Below are 20,055 nucleotides of genomic sequence, written 5' to 3'. Positions count from 1 at the left end.
GGGGGGAGGAAGGAAGGGGATGCACGATGGGAGGGTGAAGAGCAGCAGTATGAAAGATGGAAAAAATAGACAGATGCTAAGTATCTGAAGGGCTATCACATAGACCAGGACTTAGATTTGTTTTGCCTGACTTCTCAAAGGAAGAAATTAGGTGTATTGGGTATAAATCATAAAAAAGTAAATTTAAATTAGAGATCAGAAAAAAATTGCTAACCATCAGAATTATTATTAAGTTAAATAGGCAGCCATGAAAAGCAGTAGGTTGTTTTTCATCAGAAGTCTTCAAAGGCTGAATTGCTACCAATATTATTGCCAATAATATTAAGGAGTAAGATTCATACTCAAAGATTAAACTAGGTATCTTCTCTCAAATCCTTTATAAATTTTAAATTCTATGATTCTGACATAGATGGTGGTAGCAAAAGAACAGTGGCTATAAAGGCTTATTCACCATTCTGTGTGGAAACAGAATTGTATATATATAAAGTCAGAAGTCTTGGGTTCAAATCCCAGGGTGGCTACTTAGTGTGTGCCCTTAGCAGTCATTTAACTTTTCTGCATATTGGTATTTTTATTTATAAAATGAGGGGGATGGATTAGAGGAGCTAAGTAAAGTAGTGAAGAGAGTGCTCGACCTGGAGTCAGGAAGACTTAAATTCAAATTCTCTCTCAGACACCGTGATCAAGTCATCATTTAACCTCTGTCTGCCTCAGTTTTCTATTATGCAAAATCTCCCAGGTTTGTTTTGAGGATCAAATGAGGTAATATTTGTAAAGCATTTTGCAAACCTTCAAGTGAAATGTACATGGAAGCTAATATTATTTGCTATGATATGATGTCAACAATCAGTTCCAGCACTAAATTTATAAAGTTTTAATCAAAGAAGTTAGGAACTTGAATAGTTTTTAGTAAAGCTAGCTATAATAGATCTCCAGTAATTATTGAAAGGGAAAAGAAAGGAATATACATAATTCTCAACATTATAAAGCCTCTTTACAAAAACTGACTATATTTTGGAGTATAAAAACTTCACAAACATAGAAAAGTACAATTGCTAAAAACACTCTTTACTGACCACAATGTAATAAAAAATTAAGAGCATTTGAAGGGATTAAATTGGAGACTAAATAACTTAATCTTAAAGAAATGGTGGGTCAGAGAAGTCAGAGAGGAATAGATAACTTCATCAGAGAAAATGATGAGAGCACCCTAAAATTCTGTAATGCAGCCAAAGCAACCCTTAGAGGAAAACTGCGATCTCTAAATTGTTATGACAATGAGTGAGAAAGAACTGATTAATGAATTGGACATATAATTAAATCTTATGGCCACTCTAATTAGCTCTGTCATCTCAGGAGTAAGGTAATATAGGAGTGAGGGAATAATCAGTAAATGGAAACATGGAAAGTAGGAAATTTCGAACAGAAGACAGAGGTAAAAAAAAAAAAGAATTTCTATGACTTTAGAACAAGAATTTTTAACCTCTTTCTGTGTCACAGAGCCTTATGGTAATCTAGTAAAGCCTGTGGACATCTCAGAATAATGTGCATAAATACAGAAAATAAAATACATAAGATTACAAAAGAAATCAATTATCCTGAAATACATTTATTAAAATATTAAAAACCATACATATCCATATCCACCCATCCATAAAACAAAAACCAAGGTTATTGATCCCAGGCAAGGATCCCTTTTCCTAGAATCTAGAACATGTTATTAAGAGGAAGATTAAGGAATATCGCAGCTTGATCAAGAAGTTATACCAGGCCAACCTTCTTTCTTTCTTTTTTTTTTTTTTGGATAGTTACTAAACTGGTTGATCAGGGAAATGATGCAGACATATTTTACCTAGTTTGGGCAATGCATCTGACAAATTCACTCAGGATATTCCTATGGAAAAGAATGGGATGTTAGCTACATGATGGTGCTACTAGATGGATTTAGATATGGCTGAATGGTTGAATACAAAAAATCCAATATCAAACTGAAGTTTCCCATGAAACATCCCAGGGATTTGAGCTTGGCCTTGTGCTACATAACACGTTCATCAATTTCTTAGAAAAAGCTAAACACAAACTTAGCAAATCTGCTGACAATACAAGCAAAGAAGCATATTTAACACAGGAGATGCTAGAGTCAAGACTGAAAAGTATCTTGATAGGCTAGAACACCAGACTATGAAAATTCAATCCAATAAGGTTAAATAAAAGATTTTGTACCTACAAAATGGAATAAACACTGCTAGATAGGAGTTTATTTGAAAGATATCTAGAGCTTTTAGTTATTTTAGAGCTTTTTTCTAGAAACTGCCACTTCCTCAAATCTAATCATGGCTCCCCTCTTTGATCACTTCCACACTACCAGAAATCTGACTTCACATCTTAGCTTGGAGAGTTGAACTTTTTGCTTTATCTAGTTAGGAAGCAGGCATCTACAACAGTTCTACTTCCTACAGTTTTATAGGACTCTCTCCTCACTCCTTTTTTTTTTTTCCCCCAGCATCACTTTTTATATGCTGGCTTTCTTTATTACAATGAAAGCTTCTAATAAGAGAAGAGGTAACTGGAAAGAAAAGAAAATAAGATCTCGTTAATTAGCTCTTTTAAAAATAGGCTAAGCCCTTTTCAGGACCAAGCCCACTATGAGATTGCTTTTTCCCCCTCCTCACAGAGCCTTCCTTCTAATGGCATCTTTCTCTTTACTCTGACTTTGGTTAGTCTAATTATATGCTCTCCCAACTCTATTTCATATTTATCATTCCTGGTATTTATTGTATTCCTTCATTTTTGTCTGTAACCTCTTCCTCTAAAAAAATTAAATTAAAAAAAGAAATAAAGCCCTCACTCCCAAAAGCCAAATCCTAAATGATAAATAACCTCTATCTATGGAAATTCACTATATTTTTCATCATTTTAAAAATAACATTTTTTAAAATGAAAAACATAGAATATAAGCTTCTTTCAGACAAAACTGCCTGTTTGCTTTGACTTAATATTCCTAGTGCTTAGGACAGTAACTAACATATAATAAGCATTTAATAAATGTGCCATTTATCTGTCTACACCCTTAAGAGTCAATAGTGTGAATGGTGGCCAAGAATACCACTGCAAATTTCAGTTGTATAAAGAGACATCTTATACACAATTGGGGAGATGGTATTACCCTTAATTTTACCTTGTATTCTACATTGGCTGTACCAAATCTTCTTAAATACTCTGTAAGCATATCATTGTTAATGGAGAGTAACCAGAGACCGGGAACTAGGATGGTTAACTACTTTGAGTTCTTTAACCCTGAGATTTTAATTCTGCAGTGGTCATTGAATTTTTCAAAATGTGTACAAATTGAGCATAGTGCTCATTATGCTAGTCTGAATTTGCAAGGCTGTATGTAACATTTTACCAGAAGAGCTACAGTTTTTTTTTCCCTTTTCCCACCTACTCCTCCCTCAACAATTAGCTTAAGATGCTTCATTCAATATTCTAAATAACATAAAATTAATGACAACTTAATAACTTTTATTACAAAACCTGATACTTTAAAGAAGTAACCACTTATTTTACTGTCATGTATCCGCCCTTTAAAAAATTTTAATCAAAGGTGTGTGCAATAGAATAAGATTAATGCTAACATAAGTTTAGGAGAAATTGCCTGAGAGCTGCCTGAACATGTCTTGATGATCTAACACTAAAGGGGATGTTTGTACACCCTCTTACTGGATGTGCTGTGCTTTGACATTTCAGTGGGAGTGAAATGTTATGGTAATATACTTAATGATTTATAATTTAGTGATTATCTCCCAAAGTAAAAGGTTTTAAGAACAAAGGGAAAGTTAGAAATTGATAGGTAATTTATATCTTCAGTATCATATTAGTGAAGACAAAGATGAAAGTTTAGACTGCTGAAGACTGGCTGCCAGGCAACAAAGATGATATTCCCATCTTTCTTCTTCCACTTTGCTAAAGAGTAAAGAAGCAAGAAGACTGACATTTTCTTTTCTTCAGAAAGTAGAAATTTAGTTACAAAAAGAAACTGCTTCAGCAATTAAATGATTTCTTATTGGTGTGAATATTCCCTTCACTTTCCACACCTTTTTATGAAGTTGTGTTGTTTGATTTTTGACTGGATCTGAGAAAAGCTCCTTGGGAGACACTTTCTCTGCCAATGCAGAGCCTAGTGCCTCCAAAACTTAAAGTTTTTAAGTGTTCAATGGGTTCTGAGAAGTTCAGTGACTTGACTCAAGCCACAGAACCAATATGTCAGGGGCAGGACTTGAACCCATTCAATAACTCCCATGGATTCCCTCCAGGATAAAGATTTAAAAAAAAAAAAAAAAGATCTGTGTGGCTTTTAAGGCACTTCACCACCTCGCCTCTTCCTGACTTTCCAATTTTTTTAATACTTTAACCTATTCACAGACTCCGCAGTCCAGTGATACTGGCTTTCTGATTGTTTTCACATTTCACATTCTACCTCCTAGATTTCATGTTTTTTCATTGCCTGTTCTTTTCCCTCCATATCTCTGCCTTCTCACTTCTTTTGAATCTCAGCTCAAATTCTACCTTTTGCAAGAGATAATTTCTCAGGTTCCTTCAATTCTACTGCTTTCCTCTGAGAACTCTGAGAAAAAAAAAAAAAAAACTCTGAGAACTGAGGTAACTCCAATCTACTGTGTATGTGTGTGTGTGTTATTTATACATAAATTTGTTGCATATGGTCTTTCTCATTAACATGACAACTCCTTAAAGACTAGATAGAAAGACAGCATATAACTGAATGAAACCTTCTTTTGCATAAGAGGAAATAAACTACAGAAAACATGTCTAATTACTGGGACCCTTTTCAATATCTACAAGCTTTCTTTGGCCCAGTTTTCATTTCAGTCTGAATTGGGGATCTCAAATCGAATCCTCTGATCATCACTCCTGTCTGATATCCAGAAATGCAACTGGAATTAAATTTCTTAAGAAAGTAAACTTCTTTTCTGCACAAAAATGAAAGGAGAAAAGGATAAGTAAGGATGTAGAATGTAACCATTCAACAAAATTAGTACAAAGTTGAAACAATGAATTTTGTGTATAATTAGTAATAATTAACATGGGTAGCTTATCAAGGAATTCATGCCTAAGTATTGACTTTATATGTTATTGAAAGTAAATATCAAATAAAGTGTGATGATCATAAGGATATTTGGAAAATAAGCTTTTTAAAAAATTTTATAGACAGTAAAAATAACAGCTAACAGAGATGCCTCTATATTAATAAGGACATTTTTAAAAGTATCTTTCTATTAAAAAGTTGCAAGTGAGTCAGTCAACAAATATTTATTAAGCCCTTACTATATGCAAAGCAAAAAAAAGTATAAAGAGAGACAAAAACACTGGCTGTTCTTAAGAACTTTACATTCTAAAGGAGGACACAAAAGGCAAGTAGCTGTAAATTAAATTATACAGAGAATGGGCAGAAAGTAATCTTTGATGGGAAGGTAATTAATGATTTAATCTGAATTTCTCAAATCGGTATCTAAGAAACAGATACTTATAAAAACCAACATCAAGTCTTTATTAATTATTCCAATTTTTCCAATTTGGAAAAAGTTCCAAATTTTTCTCCTCCCTTCTCCCCATCTTCCTTCCCAATATGTTAAACATGTGCAATTCTTCTATACATATTTCCACATTTATCATGCTGCACAAGAAAAATCAGATCAAAAAGGGAAGAAATGAGAAAAAATCAAGGAAATAACAATAAAAAAGGTTAAAATACTATATTGATACACATTTGGTCCCCATAGTTAGAGGGCTTTATAAAAGTTATTTTCTTAACTCATTCATTGTTAGATTCGGTAAAATTAAGTAAATTAACCTTTGATGCTGTCCCATAGTACCAAATCATTGTGCATTAATCCTAAGGGTTAATGAACATTTTAGGGGTTTGGGCTCATTATATTTGGTATTGCCAACAGCTATATCAATGATAAAAATTAAACCCTATTTCAACTTTTGTGCAACTTAAAGGAATTTTCTTTTCCAGTAATCCATACAAAACTTTTGTATCCTACTAATATTCAGTCACTACAGTAAAAGATCTGATACCTGGCATATGAAACAAATTTTAGTTCAGATTAATTAAAAGACTGGTTAGCTGAGAGTTACTCTTTTCTCATTAGTATTCTGAATATTTTCACCACCAGTCTGTTCCCTCTCCATTTCTTTTTTCTGATTTCAACTTATTCATCACAGTCTTAAGCTCTCTTCAGACTACTTCTGTCCTGGCTAGCTATAGCATCAATGTAGCTAAAAGCACAAAAATCTATATCATGAGAAATATGGAATATGGATGTGACTCAAGCTAATTTATTGAGTGCCAGATAATAGGGACAATTATTTCATTGTAATTAATATAAAGTTTCATCCTGTACAAAATTGTGTGGCCAGTTAGCCAGAAATATAACACTAAAATCTGAGCAAAATGTTATTAACTTTGTTTAAGACTCAGCAAGTTTTCATATTTATTTTATGGAAATTTATTTTGGGGCTACTAGTTAAAACTCTAAGGAAGAATCTTATTTATATTATGGAGCTGAATATTATTAAATATTTCCACTTTTCCAACTTTTGCCAAATCCACTTTTCTAACTTTTGCCAAGACTTGAGAAGTTTGCTAGTATATTATTAAAACAACCATGGTGAAAAATTGTTGACTAAATTTAAAAGTTCACAAGGAGATTCTTCAAATTCAAAAATTTTAAAGTTTTCTAAAATATGCTGTAAGAATAAGTTTCTATGTACTTTGTCCCAAACTAACATGAAAAAAAAATTAAGTTTATTACCTACTATACACTACCTGATTCATAATGTTCAAATTCCTTTAAAAAAAATACAACTAAATACACACATGAACCTCAGTTCCTATCAAAGCAAACAAATCCAGAAGAATACACAATGATGCAACCAAAAATGTTCTTAGGTAACTTCATATCACTGCTAAAGAATATTAATTATCAGCAAATTAGTATGTTGTCACTATTACTTATTATATTCTTTTATTTTATCAAGTGTGGGGGGGAATCCAAACACTTAGTCTTTGGGTAAGAAAAGATAAACATAAATATAATTATACTTCTCTGATTAAACAACATTATTTTGATTTACCAACCACCCATAATAAACAATAGCTAAACAAACTATAAGTTAAGAAAAGAGTTGTCAAAGTTACCCATGCATATATCCTGTAAATAAAAGGCTATTAAATAAAAAAAAAAAAGAAAAAAGAAAAAGAAAAGAGTTGTCAAGGTAGTAAAAATACACTATCTAATTGATTTTGATGGATGTTGAGTGGTTGGTATAGGAACCCCAACTTATATAACACAATATATTATATTGATAATATAGCTAAACATCAATTAACTTGTAAATACGTATTTACTTGCACCAACATAGGTTGTAGTTTCTCTATAACTTATAGACTGGTCTTTGTGAGCTTCTCACACCCTCAGATCAACATGGCTTTGAATTTCTCCAAACTAAGCTAGCCAGACCAGTCCTCAGAAAAAAAATCATACATTTCTTGACTAAGCCCATAAAGCCTAGGCTGAATATAACAGGTAAGTCTAAAAGGTATCCATTTCTTTTACAAAACAAAAAATTTTAAAATAGTAAAATCTGTAAAGACAGTAACAATTTATTCCTCTCAACTTTTTATCTTTACATGACAATTTATAAAAACTCATGGTACAAAATTCTTAAATAACTTGCTTTCTTAAAGAGAAATTATGAATTCTTTCTTCAGAGAGTTCTGAATGAGAAAAAAACATTTTTATTTTTTGTCTTGGACTCTGATAAATATAACCCAACCCTATGCATTATGGGATAGTGCTGAACTCTTTCTTTTATTTGGTAACATTGACTTATTATATTGACTTATTATCTTTAGATATTTATTCTTGATTTTTTTCAACATTTTAAAATTACTTTAAACTTAAGTACAAAATAAGAAAATAAATGAATTGCCATGAACACAGCAGTACACAAAAAAGGATTCAATATAAAGCAATAAATTTCCATTTCAAGAAAATCCATTATAAATAATACATAATGTTTTCAAAGTTGTCCAGCTTTTCTTTGCTTCCTTGAAGCAAATTCTTTTTTTCTCTACTGTTCACTTTTTACTTTATTTTCCCTCCTTCCCCCAAAGAAGGCTATATTGTATATATACCCTCTACATATATGTACAAACATAACACATATATACTCATATACATATATGTAAAACTGTACTACGCTTATTTCCACCTGTCACCTATTTCTCTGGAAGTAAATAGCATCTTTTGTAAATTAGTTCGTCAGTCCTACACCATAGCAGTATCTAACCCAAATATATTCTCAGAGTTATCTATGAAAGTTCTTTCCCCAATTTTCTATATTCTTTCTATTCTTGCATAAAAGTATCCACTTTACATTTCAATAATGCACATATAATACAGTTTAAGATCTGATAATACTGAATCTGCTTCCTTTATATCTTTCCCCTTGCACTTCCTTTCTTTGAATTTTTTGAATTTTGTTCTTTTAAATGAACTTTTCTTACTTTTTCTAATTCAGTAAAAATTTTTTTTAGTAATTTAATTGGAGTAAATTACATATTAGTTAAATAAAACTGTCATTTTTGTATTATATTGGCTTTACATACCAAGAACAATAAATACCACCTCAATTATTTAAATCTAACATTATCTTTTTTGATGGGTGTGGGAGGGTGGGGGGCTGGGAAGGAAGGAAGGCAAGGCAACTGCGATTAAATGATTTTCCCAGGATCATACAGCTAGTAAGTATTAAGTGTCTGAGGCAAGATTTGAATTTAGGTTCTCCTGACTTCAGGGCTGATGCTCTATCCATTGCACCATCTAGTTGCCCCCCAATTAACTTTTTTTTTTAACATTTTAAATTTTATTTTAAAAAAGTACAAAATAATAAAAGAAAAAAATTATATATAATAGAACATAAGGATTCAATATAAAGTGATAAAATTTCAAGAAAATCTAAAATGCTATTAAATATAATAAGTAATATCTATAATAAATATAAAAGTGCTTCATGTTAATATTTATAAAGTTCCTGTCTCTGTTTTATAAGGTATACTCTCAGATATTTTATATTAATTATTTTAAATGGTCTAAAACAACATTGAGTAATATGGCTGACACAATATATTTGCTATTCTCTTTTGATTAAATCTATTTTAGCTTTAATTTTGCCTGCTTATTCACTCTGCTTTTTTAAATTAATAAATTCTACTCCTGACCTTTATTTTATGTGTATCTTTCATTTTAATGTTTCCTGAAAGCAACATATTGTTGAATTTGAATTTTTAATCTGTATCAGTTTTCATTTTATGGTAAATTCATCCCATTCATATTCTAAGCTATAATTATTACTTGTATATTTTTTTCCTTCTTATTTTTTCTTACTATCCTCATCCTATTTCTATTCTTCCTTACTCCTCTGCTTTACCCACTATCTTGCCTTATTTCTTAACATACTCACCTCTCTAAGAATCCTTCCCTTATCCTCTCCTTCCTGATATTGTATATTGTTAATGTATTCCCTTGCCCTCTAATTTCTTTCTGAATTTAGAAGACTTTTATAAAGTATTTTTAAAGTTCTTTTTAAGTTCTAAAAAAAAAATTTCTGCTTGGTACCACTTGACAAAAGGACTGGTTTTTTAGCTTCATTATATTTCTCTGAATACAAACTCAGATTTTCTTTAAACCCATAGTAGCTACCTATGGTTAGATTCTTTCTTCTTTGCTTGCTCATTTTAATTTCTTTTCTTTTCTTTCTTTCTTTTTTTTTTTTTTTTGTCTTATTTTTAGCAGGAATTAGTGTGATCAAATTCTAATCTGAAGATCTGGGAAATAATGCCCTAAGCCTCAGGTCCTTCTTCCAGTTATTTTGTAATATCTATCCCAGGCTCAATCTTGGGATCTTCCCTACACAATTAAACCTGGACTAAAGTCCTATGCCCATTTGTTCCCTCCCTTCCAATTCCCCAGATCTCCACTGTCCCATAAATGATTTTATTCCTTGCCATCCCTCCTCCTAAGGGAGGGATTACAAATTACACCTGTTCTCTTTTCCCTGAAATTGAAGCGAGGGACTCTGCTCTCCTGCAAATGCCCACAGCCAGAAGGGACTTTCTTACCTGCAGAGGCAGCCCAAACTGACTCTGATCAGCAACACTATGGCATTTCTCCACAGTACAAAATCTTTCAATCTTCTACTCAGCCACCAGACCCCACACACAGACCTTGGGGCTGAGACTGCCTCCCAACCCCAGCTGCCCTCAGGGCTTGTTGTTTTATGGATTTTGGAGAGTTGGCCTGGAGGCTTTGTACTTCACTGGGGCTGAACCTTTGACCCAGGAGGTCAGGTTTTTCCTGGGGTCGTCTTAGATTGTCTTAGAAGAACAATTGCTTTATCCTGACTTGTTTGTTTATAAGCAAAATACAGTCTTTTTCTGTGTGAGGGAAATTTGGAGAGCAGAAAGTTTTCTGACCTATCCTGTCCTCTTCCCAGAATTCTCTCTACTCTGGATTTTAAAGATTTCCAGTCCTGTATAAATTGCTGCTGGTCTTCAAGTCAGATGACCTGAGTTCAAATTCCCTGCTGATAATTAATACCTATATGATGCTTCGCAAGACATCCTCCGTGTCTCAAACAATTCCTTAGAACTTTCCAATTGAGTAAAGAGATGAATCTAAACAAAAAAGATGAATCTGAGTACTACTGGAGTGTCAGGAGCTCCTACACCAAGAGTTGATGTTGATGAAACCATATAAATGAAAAAACAGGTTGCAACTACTTGATAAAAGAAAAACGGGAAAAAGGGACAAAGATGTAATATAGTTTACAAGACAAATAATGGAAGATAATCTGACAGATCCTTCCTGAAACCATTTTTATATAGATAGAAAATAGAGAATTCTTTACTGTATTGTATTATAGGTACAAAACAACTAGATATTTCTTTTACAATTCAAATTATTAACTACATTAATTACAGTTTTCTCTAGGATAAAGACACAGGATTTTTAAACTGGATACCCAAGAATGCTAAATATTTCTGCTCAATAATTTAAGATGATCAATCAATATATTCCTTATGCCTACATGTAAAAAGTAAAATAGTTAATATCTAATTAAGACACCTAAGCCATTTGAAAAATATGATGGTTTGTTTTAGGCAAGGATAAAAACTTCTTTCCTTAATACAAATAGAGTATTTTGATGTTGAGTACATGGAACAGGAGAAAAAAAGATTTAAGTTATGAAAGATTTCTAAAATAGAAATAGGGAAATTTAAAGTTTTTATAAACATTCCATTAAGAAGAGAATCCTCACACAATCTTATTTGTATAAGAAAACCTAGTTAAATGATCACAATGAGTTAAAGAATAAGTATATAAAGCCAGATAACTAAATTTAACTTTAGACATTTAAAGTAAGACTTTCCTCTCCTTAGAAGCATAAAATAAATATTTATGCAAGGACCACATTTAAGCATAGCAACTTGTAGGAGTGGCAGGAATGACTCAAATTATGCTGTGAGTATACAAGGCTTCCCTGACAGCACAAATATTCTAAAATATTGTAATGCTATTTTTTTCAACATTTCAAACCAAATTAAAACATTAACTGGCCTGTTGCAAAGTATTAGCTAGTTTTGAAAAGGAAAATCTATATTCTTTATAATGCTGGGAGAACTTAAATTTAACTACTTGGCTTTATCTACCTCCCCAGGAAGTGTCAGCATCACTAATGATGCCGCATGTACCTGGTTAAGTCCACCTCTGTCCAGTGAGTTCATAGGATTATAGCTATAGAATTAGAAGGCAATCTAAATGGCTCAATATTCTTATTTTAGAGATAAGGAAACTGAGACCCAGAGAAGTTAAGTGATTTAGTCAAAGGTCATATACCTAGTAAATGTCAAAGCTGGGATTTTAATCCCAGGTTTTTTGATTCCAAATTCAGTGTACTTCTACTCATATATCATATTGACTAAGTCTTCCTATATGGATTTATAGTTATACAGAACTCCTTAGTTTTACATTTTCCATATTTACGTAGCTTCAAAAAGAATTAAGCTAAATATTGATAAACATTTTTTAAATTCAAAAAACCTTTCTTATTAATACTCTCTCACAAAGCCAAAAAAAATTTTACACTAATGATAGGTGAATATGAATAATCTCAAAAATAGCTTTTTCCTTAATGTGATTCCTTGTACTTTCATCTGACCATGGATAAATCTAATATTCAGAGAATTCATTTTTTTTAAACAAAATAAAGTCTTATTATAAAGACCAAGGCACAAAGCTGAGAAAATTTTATTTTCATCATTCTGAATTCAGCCCATATATTTCCAGATTCTTCATTTCAAGATGGGAATGAGAACCTAGGTAAATAAGAGATTCAGTGAATATAGTTTTCCACTTGGACTCAAGAAAACCTGATTTCAAATCCTACCTCAAACATTTATTAGCTGTGTGATCCTGGTCAAGCCAAAGTCTCCTTCAGCCTCAGTTTTCTTAGCTGTAAAATGGGGATAGTAATAGAACCTCTTTATAGAGTTTTGTGAGGATCAAATGAGATAAAATATATTTGTATATGTATGTCTTTATATATGCTGTTATATATCACATAAATAATATTTTTATATAATGTGTTTATATATGTGTGTATATACACACACATCTCACATATATTATCTCATTTAATCCTCACAAATCTGTTAAGAATGTGTTATTATTATTCCCATTACTAGATAATAGAGAAGTTGTATCTATATATTTCTATACTAATGATATACAAATGACATACACTATTTTAAAAAGCAGGAAAATGGTTTTTTAAAATTGGCATTTAAAAGGGATAAATTCCAGTTACCTGGAAAATAAATTTATGTAGAGTATTTTATTCTCCAACAACATTAAACGTTACTGTAATTAAGCAGAGTACCCATCTTTATCATCAAAATTGAAACAAAATTTATCATCAAACTGTAAATATACAAAATATATTTAATGGAAAGAAAACACTCATCTACATTTCCCTTTAACTGTTAAGCAAATAAAATCTTCCAACAATACACTTGTATTTGTTACGCCCCTGTCTTTGTTCTACTTCAGACATAATTATCACAAATTACAATGGTGATGGGAACATAAATGTCATTTTAAAAATTAAAGTTGAAAGGAAATTAGAACCTGATAAATTATAGACACAAAGCAGGTTAGCCTATCTTGGAGTCAAGAAAATTATAATAACAGTGCTAAACAATATGTATTTGGGACAGTAATTTAGCCTCTCAGAACCAGCAGACAACTTTACAAGCCCGTAAAAAACAGTAGTTGCCATCTATATCTATGGAGAAAATTTCAATATGAGAATTCCCTACAATGATGAGATCATAAGTCCAAATAAGTAAGTTTTTTAAAAAGTTCTTTAGAAAATAGATGATATGGGGCAGCTAGATGGCACACTGAATAGAACACTGACCCTGAAATCAGGAGGACCCGAGTTCAAATCTGAACTCAACACTTGCTGTATGACCCAGGCAAATTATTTAACCTCAATTGCTCACCCAATAAATAAATAAATGATGTGTTTAAGTTATATCAAATTGCTTGCAGTCTTAGGGAGGGAGAAAAAATTTGGAACACAAAATCTTACAAAAATGAATGCTGGAAGCTATTTTTACATGTATTTGGAAAAATAAAATACTACCGAGAAAAAGAAATGATGAAGGAATGGAAATGAAGGGCTTAGCAACTGCTAAATTGGAAAAGTAATGCTAATAAAGATAATTTAATTTGGTAACATTTCTGAAATGACCTAATAAAATAAAGATTACAGTTTAAAAAGAAACAGTATTCTAGGTCTAGAGACACAAAATCTCTACTATATCTTTTTGAATGGAAAAGCTTTGAGGACCAATGTACAAGATTTAACATCTTTCCATTTCCTAATCAGTTAACTTGTTGATAGTTTATTATAACTGAAGTAGAAACCTCTCTGCCCTTTCCTCCCAGATTCTTTATTCACTCTTAATATTTCCTAGTATTGAAAAGTCCTATTCCCTGAAAGGACATCTAGGAAAGGGGATAAGCAGGTTTCAAGTCAACAGTTTTGAATATACCTATATATTTCTAAAATACAAAACTTAAAAGCCCAGTCAGTTTTGTAGATTCTACTTCTATGTCCTATCTTCTATGTATCCTCTTCACTTACTCCTCTACTATAATAGAGCAAATTTTCATCATCTTTTGCCTATCCTCTTGCAATAACTTCAATTTGAACTCCAGGCTTGTGGTTTCTCTTTTTCAATCCATCTTCCACATACCTGCCAAAACAAGCTTTCTTAAAACATAAATTTCACTACTTTATTCCCTTGCTCAAGAATCTTGAATGATACCCGGTTATATAAAAGATAAACCCCTTAGATTTGCATGTAAAGCCTCTAAAATCTAATTCTAGCCTACGTTTCTAGTTTTCTTTTCTTTTCTTTTTTTTTTTTTTTTTTTAAAGACATTCATGCATTCTACATTCCAACTAAGCTGGTCAACCTTCTGTTCCCAAAACTCAGTCCCAAACATAACTTTTCATTTCCTAACTCTGAATAAACAATCTTAAGTGCTTGCTATGTACTCCCTCCTCCCCTTCATCTCATATATTCCTCCTGCTATTCAGACATGTCCAACTTTTCATGACCCCATTTGGGGTTTTCTTGGCAAAGATACTAGAATGGTTGCCATTTCCTTGTCCAGCTCATTTTACAGATGATGAAAGTAAGACAAACAGTTACCCACATGGGTCTTCCTGGCTCCAGCTCCAGCACTATCTAGTATGCTACCTACCTCCTATCCTACCTTCCTTCAAAACCCAACTTGGAAAATCTTTCCTTTATGCCTGCCGTTCTCTCTAAAACATTAGACATAGAAACCGTATTCCATTAGACTGTAAGCTCCTTGAGATTTGGGTATAATTTTTCAATCTGTCTTTGTATTCCCAGCAATTAGAATAGGGCCTTGCACATTGCAGGTATTTTATGAAATGCTTCTTGAATTGATTAAAAGTTTAGCTCAAGGACCAGCTTCTCTATGAAATACTTTCTGAGCTCTCTCTTTCACTCAAATTTTCCTAAGACATTTTATCCACATAGCTTTCCTTATTTCTTATCCAAGCTCACTTTGTGTTAAACTTGTACATGCTATATATCCCATGATAGAATGTGAATTCCTTGAAAGTTAAATCAATGTCACTTTTCAGCTATTCATAGTTTAGTATAGTGGCCTGAAAAAAGTTGGAACTTAATAAGTGTGTGTTGGATTTTGTAACATTCTGTTATTCAAAGAAAGTTTGTGACTTCTCAAAGTAGAATCATCTCACTGAAACATAAATATCACAGGAATACAATATGACCAGCAGTATAGATTCTAATCTCAGATAGGACTAAAGAGGAATCAATTCCTATTCCAAAACTTCTTAAATGTAGTGAAAAGGCATCGAAGCAAATGAAATATATTAAAACAAATATAATGTCATCATAACAAATAAGGAAAATAAAGTTTTCCTATGGCAAAATTAGCCTATTTATTCCATAAAAATAATGTTCAATCATACCTGAATAAGGCATTTGCTCACATCACTAGCACAGAGAGCTTTGTTACAACTCAGTGAGAGAGGGATCCATGTTAGGAACATCAGTATGGCTACAGTAGGCACAAGATACTGTGACTTCATGTTTTCTCAAAGCAGGCAAGAAGCAATCCCCACAGAACTCTGAAATAGAAGACTTCACTTCAATAAACAGTCATGTACTAGAATGAAAATGTCTCCTAATTTTAAATTTAGAATTATTACACTGAATATAATTTTAAATGAAAGGTGATGAAGAATTAGAAAATAAATACCATAATACAATATAAGTCATCCACAGAAACACAAAAGCAAAACTCTGAAAGTTGATACAGTTTCAATACATAGCAACCTAAATAACCTAGAAGATATTAAACAGGTAAAGCTTATTTAAGGTCAGCTCTTCAATTTCAGTAATTGTGCCTGAAAAATATTATCACGTCTTAGCCAATCTGTAACAAAGCTTTTTAAAATTTATCTAGGCTGGTCCTCTGACCATCAAGTCCAGTGGTAGAATAACAGTAAAAGGGTATTCATTTTCATCAACCCTCTAAAAGTCCTACTCTGCTTATTCATTGTATTAAAGGGATCCTATGTTTGTTTTCATAAGTCAGCATATCACAAGCTCTGAGAGAACCTACATCCATGATAGACTTTTGGTAGGGATCCTATGAAAGAGGCTACCACCTGAGGATCAGTTTAGCCAAATTTGGAGAGGCTCATCATCATGTCAGCTGCAGAATGATGAATTTTCCCACCACAACCATACTGGATATCAATCAACTAAGGCATAAATGGGGTGTGATCTGTATTGATATAAGGTATATCCCACACTAACAAAACCCAGTTCCTCAAATACTTAAGCATTTAACTCCATAGCCTATACAAAAAAAATGCTTTTCACTTCTGGTATTATCAATGCGTTTTAAAAATTTAAGTCATACTATTGCTGATGATCAAATGATTGATTAATCATTTCATTTTCTCTTATAAAATGGGTCTGAACAAACCAACACAAAAAAAATTTACAATTACTTAACCTCTACCAGTTGCAATTTCTCATCTACAAAATGTGGACATGCAAATTTACTCAAAGACCTTTTCAGGGATATTGTGAGTACCAGAAGAAATAATGTGTAGGAAGTGTTTTAAATGTGCTAGTTCTCACAAGCTAGCTTTCACTCTCTTTCTCTAACTTCTTATTACCTGTCCATGTCTAAGTGAATAATAGGGTGGGGGAAAGGGTTCAAAATATTAAATGCAAGAATTCAGTATAGATGGGGTACCATTATGAATTCTTTAAAACCATCATGAGTTCCTTGTAGGATTAAATAAGGAAAAAAAGATGGATTCCAACAAATTCCATAAATTATCAGATGTAAAAAAAGAAATTGCAAGTTTTTGAATTTATTGATATAACACTTTTGTGTGCATGTGTAGATATGTGGGTACATTTTTTAAAAATTAAGTTAATTTCAAGTTTAAAAAGATAGCAAAGTTTAAGATTTCTGTAATTATTTTTACTATTTTATTCTAACCATTAAAATTTTGTAAGCCAACAGCAGTGAGAGATGAAGACTCTTAATATTAATGGTGTTATGACTCAAAATTTAGAAAGAGAAAGCTCTGTTGATTAATACCAGAACCACAAAACATTCCCCAAAGGACGTTAGTCACCCTACTTTGTAACTTGTTAAACTACTCTGACCAAACGGGATAATTTCTGGAGCCACTAGCATATAGTTATGAAGCCAGAATTAGCTATTTAAAATTTTTATTTTTTTCCTACTAGTTTTCCGTCTTATTGATACTACAAATTAAAAAGTAACTGGTATGAGGTGATTTTTTTCCCCCAAAGCTTTAACAAATTTAGCTCATTAAACAATCTCTTCATTCTCTAAGGAGAGGAAAAATTTCAAGCAAGCGAAGGACAACACAAAATCAGTGACACATTTTTTGGAAAAATCCAATTCTGCCTCACTTAAATATTTATAACCTTAAGTAAACATCTCCCCCAGCTCCCCAATCTTTCATTCATAATACTCTATTTCGTCTAAAGCAAGACCTTTGGCCTGACTTTTATCCTCAAGGGAAATGTCACCAATAGCAAATAGAAATACAGAAGATAAGCTTTGCATTTTGGAAACTCTTCAGAAAACCTTATTCCACACAAAGCGTAATTACTAAGTCAAGTGGCAGGGTTTCCGAATTCAGGTGGAGCCTCCGAAGCACCCGCAGTCTAGCGACTAGCCCAGGGTTGAAGCCTAACCTTAAAAAATATTTTTTCTGCCTTGGATCTGCTCAGGGGCGGGGTTTAGTTTTGGGTGAGGGAGGCAGATGGGGAAGGAAAGTCGGGACTTATTCAATCAACGAGCATTTTTCTAAGTCAGGCCGGGCGCCGGGGTTAATTTCTTTCCTTTCGTTGGGCAAAGGAAAAGATAGGAGGGGAGAAAGAAAAGAGAAAAAGAAAGAGGAGAGAGAAGGGGAGAAGGGACAGAGGAGTCGAGAAGGGAAAGGGCTAGAGGAAGACTGGGGAGGGAAGGGGAAGAGGAGGGAAAGGAATAAAAAAGAAGGGGGTAAAGGAGGGGAGGGAGAGAAGGGAAGAAAGGAGAGAGAGGGTATAAAGGAAGAAGGGAATGGGGGAGACGAGGGAAGTAAAGGAGGTTCGGGAGGGGGGCAGACTCGCAGCTATTTGGAGCTAGGACCGAGAAGGAGATATGAAGAGAGGATAAAAGAAGGGCAGGCCGGAGGCAAGCAACCACCCCACTCCCCCCAACTGTTGCTACTCAACTCAAACACTTAAGGGAGTCCCGCCTTTGAGCCGAGCCCAGGCCCTGGCTGGCGTCCGGACCTGCTCCCCGCCTCCCCCCCGGCCGCTGCCCGCCCCGCTCTCCTTCTGGAGAGGCCCCTGCTCGCCACGACCCCGGCCAGGCCTTTCGCGAAGCCCCGCTCCCGGGGTCCCCCGAACCCCCCTCACCGTGAGGCGCGGCGCGACTGGGCCGCCCTCGCAGCCCTCAGCCTCTTCCCCACTGCGAGCCGGGCGAGCCGGGCCCTTGGCCTTGGGGGAGCCGCGCCAGCAGAAGCCCGGGTCCAGCCGCCGCCGCCGCCCCCGGTTCTCGCGGGCGCCGCCCCCCCTCCCGGGGCCCCCCTCCCATCCCCGCGCGGCCCAGAGCCCGGCCGCCCCGCCTCGGGCACCTTAAAGCGACAGGGCCCCTCTCCTCCGCACGCCTCGCTCGTCGCCCGGGAGTCCGCTCTGGCTCCCCCCTCCCCCGCCTCAGCGCTTTCCTCCCTCCCCTCTCCCCACCTCTCTCCCTCTCTCCCTCTCTCGTCTCCCTCCTCTCCCTGGCTCCTGACCCCTTTCCTCTTCTCCCTCCCTCCCTCCAGGGCCCCTTCATGTCTGGCTAAGCGCTTTGCTCCCATTCTTCTCCCTCTCTGGCTTCGGACCCCTCCTCTCACTCTCCTGCCCTGACCACACTTTAATCGCTTCTTTTCCTCCTTTCTCTCTACTTCCCTCCCCCATCTCCCTTCTTTCTACCTCCTATCTCCCTCCTCGCTCTCCCTGTGCTCACCCACCTTCTCCCTGAATCCTGACCCCCCACCCCTTTCTCACTCCGACCCCTGTGCCCCTTCTGCTGGTTCCTGCCCCTCTCTCTGCAAGAAGGTCTTGCGCTTCTAAATCCTCTTGCTCTCTTTACTGGTCCCCTCTTCTCTCATCTCAGCTTCCCTCTTGCTCTTTCTCGGACAACCTCCCCCCCACACCCAGCCCTTTCACTCCCTCTCCTTCATGCCTCTTGTTCCCTTTTCTTCCCTCATCCCTCAGCCCTAATCCTCTTCCTCTCTACGAGCCCTACATCCTTTTCTCGTTCCTTCCCTGTCTCCAACCCCTGACCTCTCCTTCTGTCCCCAGTTTTAAGGCACATTCATCATTCTGCACTGCACACGGTCCACCAGCCCTGCTTACCTTTTCTGCCTACTTACCTTTTTATTTCCTCTGTCTCTGCCTGTCTGTCTCTCTCTCTCTCTGTCTCTGTCTCTTTCGTCTCCCTCCACTGCAGTCTTCCTTAACTTCCTCCCCCCCAACTTTCTGGAAGTGTATGTCTTCCTAGGGACAAACCCCACACACAGTGCCATCCATTATCTTCTGTATCTGCTTATCAATCTTTCTCCAACAGCTAAGAGCCCACTTCCATTACTTCTCCAACAGAGAACTATTATGAAGTTTCAAAGTAAAACAAGGATCAGCATCTTAAACATAAATTTTCATTAGCAATAGTGAAAAATAGCAATTATTCCAAATAGTACAATTATTGTCCCAACTAGTGACACTGACAGGCACCCTCAGCTTCCTGC

General features: G+C 34.9%; 1 protein-coding gene across 2 annotated transcripts in view; it reads right to left on the bottom strand.

Moving 5' to 3' along the window:
* The window catches only part of TWSG1 (twisted gastrulation BMP signaling modulator 1), a 63,644-nt gene extending 44,656 nt beyond the window's left edge, over positions 1-18,988 (bottom strand). The window contains exons 1-2 of one of the 2 annotated variants that reach the window (XM_031946635.1): positions 18,901-18,988; positions 15,691-15,849 (exon numbers count right to left, since the gene is read on the bottom strand). In XM_031946635.1, the coding sequence (XP_031802495.1) occupies positions 15,691-15,810 (120 nt within the window). In that variant the 5' untranslated portion in view covers positions 15,811-15,849; positions 18,901-18,988. Of the gene's footprint in view, positions 1-15,690; positions 15,850-18,682; positions 18,840-18,900 lie in introns of those variants that run through there. The other variant, XM_031946634.1, reaches the window with a different exon arrangement.
* Positions 18,989-20,055: the final 1,067 nt, after the last annotated feature.

The sequence above is a fragment of the Sarcophilus harrisii genome, chromosome 1, assembly GCF_902635505.1.
Source record: "Sarcophilus harrisii chromosome 1, mSarHar1.11, whole genome shotgun sequence".
Taxonomy (NCBI): Eukaryota; Metazoa; Chordata; class Mammalia; order Dasyuromorphia; family Dasyuridae; genus Sarcophilus; species Sarcophilus harrisii.
This window is presented reverse-complemented; position numbering and strand designations above follow the sequence as displayed.